The sequence below is a fragment of the Aricia agestis genome, chromosome Z, assembly GCF_905147365.1.
Source record: "Aricia agestis chromosome Z, ilAriAges1.1, whole genome shotgun sequence".
Classification (NCBI taxonomy): Eukaryota; Metazoa; Arthropoda; class Insecta; order Lepidoptera; family Lycaenidae; genus Aricia; species Aricia agestis.
Genome location: NC_056428.1, coordinates 19,864,933 through 19,868,981, shown reverse-complemented (window position 1 = coordinate 19,868,981; position 4,049 = coordinate 19,864,933). Strand labels below are relative to the sequence as shown.

The following is a 4,049-nucleotide window of genomic DNA, read 5'->3' as shown; positions in this document are numbered from 1 at the left end:
ACCAGAGTAGACAGAACTAAGTAGTACCACGACTTCAAAGCAACAGGCGAATATACGCGAGTTGGGCGCTGATGTCATTTTCAACATGTTTCACAATACTGAGTAAGGGTCAATTCAGACCGCAACGCGACGCGTAGATGCATTTCTAAATTAGTATGGATTTGACAGATTCGCAAGACGTCTCACGCTGACGACATATCGCACCTACGGTGCTATAACGTCACTTATGTATCTAACGTATTTTTTCAGGAGAAGCGTTTGAAAATTGAACATCCTATTAAATTGTATAGTATTACTCGACTAAAAAAATAAGTTGATAATATCTAAAATAAACTATTAAACCTTACTTTAACATAAAAGCAAACATTTCACTGTTTACTGTTATGAAGATATAAACGTCTAAAAATTACAACCCTCGCAGAAGTGACGTTATGGGTCTAGAAAATAATTTATCGGTCAATTATGTCAAAGCAAATAAAACACGTCATCATGCATTTCTAAAAATATTTATTCAAATAACAAAAAAAAGTAACAAAATTTCTGAATTCTAAATAGTAACTTTTATACTAATCAGACTTTTTAATGGCAGATTATCTTCTTACTATCTAAACTTGAACAATCGTCCCCATTCCAAATTAACCAGGGGGTTAATTTGGAATTGGGAATCGTTCAACATCTTCGTAATTGCAATTATCCATAGAACTTAACTATTGATTAATCTATGAATCACAGTCATTGTACCCTTATTTAAATATAATTAATAAATGAATCAACAGTAGGTATCACATACCAATTACTTCACTTATCCTAGACCTACTAAAAATAACTGTTTACTTTAAACTTAGAATCACAGGCTTGGTAAAGCTTAAGGTAAAATACAAAAATTAAATTAAATCATTATAAAAACTTTCATAGTATCTTGGCACAAGATTAGCTTCCAATAATTGCAATAAATCACGCTTTTTACGTTCTGAAATTGGTATTTTGTTGTTGTAAGCTTGCTTCAATGTAATTTCGTCTATTTTTCGATTGCCTCTATTGCCGCGTAATTTTTTGGGTTGAAGAATAGCTTTTGCTTCCTCCCAATTATCCGTTTTGTATGTGGTTCGATAATGGTAATTTTCAGAATTTTTGCTAAATTTAATACTTTTGATATCACCGGTCTTGATAACACGATCATTGACATTTTTCGCCATATTAAAGTTTATGTTCTCTTCAAGTGCTTTCAAATCGAAGAAATCGTTAAAGTTCATTTCGTTTACTACAAACGGTTTGCCAGTTTTTTTGGCCCCACGGATAAGGGAAATGTATTGATCGGGTACATAAATACATCCAGCATTTTTGGCTCTAGTCACAGATTTTTCTATTACAGAGTGAGCTGCATCACCTTCGTTCTGCGTGTGGCCTCGAATCAAAAAGTTGTGTTGAATGGAGTTAATATTTAAGCGAGTCACTGCATAGTAGTACATAGCAAAAACAAATCTATTTTTTTGCTGACCACAGCAATTGTCAGAGTAAATAATGACATCGCAGCCTGGTTTTTCGAATGCAATCTGTTCTAAGTATTTATACACACACGACCCTATTTCAATGGCTCCTCTATTGGCCAACCCTTCGTGCCAAAAATAACAGGTGGTTTCTTGCTTGTTTGCATTAGATATAGTTAAATTATAACAATTCAGTCTTGATTTGTAGTAAAAAGAGCTTGATTTGCCAACAGGGCATGGTAACACCGCTTGTAAGTCATAGGTGAAAACAATTGTGTTGTTATTAGGTTCATGACATCTTTTCATATCCCTTTCTTTCTCAAGTCTACTTAAGCTTTTTTCTTCTTGATGCAGTTTGAAACTATCACGTAATTTATTTTTTTCTTCTTCAGAGGCATTTTCGTATGCTTCACACTCATCGCACCGATCTTTTTTAGGTTTAAAAAATCCAATGTTAAAATCTTGGTTGAAAATTCGTGAGTAAGCGTCGTAGTTCACAATAGGCTTGTTCTGTTGTTTCTGACTTTCTGAATAATTTCTATGTAGTTCTGCCACTGTCAAACCCCCATCAATAAATTGTCTGCTAGTACTAGCCCTGAGATAGTGACTCTCAATCCTTGGAATTGATTCGATATGATCCTTTACTGCTTGTATAACTTCAGGTCCCAAGGTACATTGTTTTCCGTGTTTTCCTCGTTGATCAGGTGGAATGAAACCATCATTCTGAGCTCTGCCGTCGATAACAGTCCGTATAACCCGTTGTGTGATACCCAAAGTGTTAATGAGAAAAGTTTTACAGACGCGGATTTCTTTATTCTCATTCAGCAAGTAAAATGCGTTGTTTGCTTTTCTGTCATACCTTTTGTCAGTCTTTATGCGGCGGTAAGCACATTTTAGTGGTCTTGTACAGGTGTTTAAAAAACCCCGTTGCCTCTCTAAACTCTCCAACTTCCAGTAAGACTCAAAGATTTCCGTCCTTTTTTGTTCAGTAAATTTAGCAGCACAGGACAACCGACATTTAGTTGTACATGTAGGTCCTATTGTTTTACTTTGATTTAGTTTTTTGGTTTTTATTGAGATATACGTTTTTCCAGAGTTTTTCAATCGCTTAGCAACATTTTTTTTCCAGTTCGTTGGATTACGCGTACGCTTTTTGCCTCTCGGTTTAGTTATCGTTTCCGCTGGTTGGTTATACTCGTGAACTAGACTCTCATTATTAGAATTATTGTTTTCTGCAGGAGAATCACTGGAACTGCTACTAGAGCTACTGGAGCTACTGGAGCTACTGGATGAAGACGATCTTGAACGAGGGCCAGGCCTGTATTCATCTCCTGAATCAGTGCCGGAGAAATCGCCTGTTTGAAAGTCGATACCCTCTTGTTCATACGATTTATTAGTCGCAAATAAAATAGATGGAGAGTTACCGTGGTTCTCGAAGGTAGTGTCATGCTGCTCTGGAGTAGTTATTGTTGGGTCTTCTAGGTTGGATGGTGATACTGGACATTCGGAATTTGTAATAGACAATGCATTTTCTGTTTCTGAATAAGGTAACATTGTAAAATTGGCTAAATTTTGAACTTCAATCGAGTTTTTGTTGCCATCAGAAAGTGCAAGTAGCACTAGGTGTTTGCCGCGTTGGTTCATTCTAAAAAAAAATACAAAATAATGATAATAAATAGGTGCTCAATAAAAAAATATGATAACGATAAATTATTGACTGATTTTTTTATATCAAAAACAATAATCCTACTATACTGGAGCAATATCGTCACAAGTGTAAATATAACGTTAAACTTTACACCATGAAACACAAATATTGGGGAAACAACGTCATTACTTCACTACCTCACTACACAAGTGTCGTTATTGCTCCAAAAACATAAAAAATAATTGTCACAATTACCTTAGTAACGTTGTAGCTCCAGAAGACAACTACTCGTGCGGGGGGCCGCGCGCAACTGAACGATGAAACGTTGTTTCTCCCAGTGCCGTCCAGATTCGCGCCAAAACCGTAACGACACTAATGCCCTCACGTGGACAGTTTGCGTACTACACAAATGACAATAACGCACCAAGTAAAGCGGTGGATTTGGAGTATTTTCTCATAATCAGTTAAGTTTTGAAAAAAATTGCATAAGTGACATTATTGCACCGTAGGTGCGATATTCTGTCAAATCCATACAAATTTAGGTCGCGTCGCGTCGCGCCTCGCCTCGTCACGTTGCGGTCTGAATTGACCCTAAGAGCATGTCCACACGGGCGTTGCGTCAGCGTTGCGTAGACGCAGCGCTGCCGTTTGACGCATAGCCGGTCACACGGGCGCTGGGTCATCGCAGCGTTATTACGAAGCAGTCTTAACGTCAACACCCCTTCCTGCTTCGTCTCGGGGGCTGCTGTGCGTCATTTGTGCGGCCGTGTGAACACCTTGGTTATTTGTATGTAGACCAACGCAACAGCAGCGCTGCGTCGACGCAACGTTGACGCAACGCACCGTGTGGATCGCATTTATACGCCGCGCGCCGGCCGATATGACATACTACGCACGCCTACTCGTTAGTTCTG

The 4,049-nt window shown here is 38.0% G+C and overlaps 1 protein-coding gene across 1 annotated transcript; it reads right to left on the bottom strand.

Moving 5' to 3' along the window:
- Nucleotides 1-531: 531 nt before the first annotated feature.
- LOC121739330 lies at nucleotides 532-3,649 on the bottom strand. The gene is made up of 2 exons (XM_042131721.1): nucleotides 3,391-3,649; nucleotides 532-3,132 (listed from the first exon to the last, which is right to left on the bottom strand). Exon 2 carries the CDS (start codon nucleotides 3,129-3,131, stop codon nucleotides 885-887), a length of 2,247 nt encoding a protein of 748 aa, XP_041987655.1. The 5' UTR covers nucleotide 3,132; nucleotides 3,391-3,649; the 3' UTR covers nucleotides 532-884.
- Between the last annotated feature and the right edge of the window lie 400 nt (nucleotides 3,650-4,049).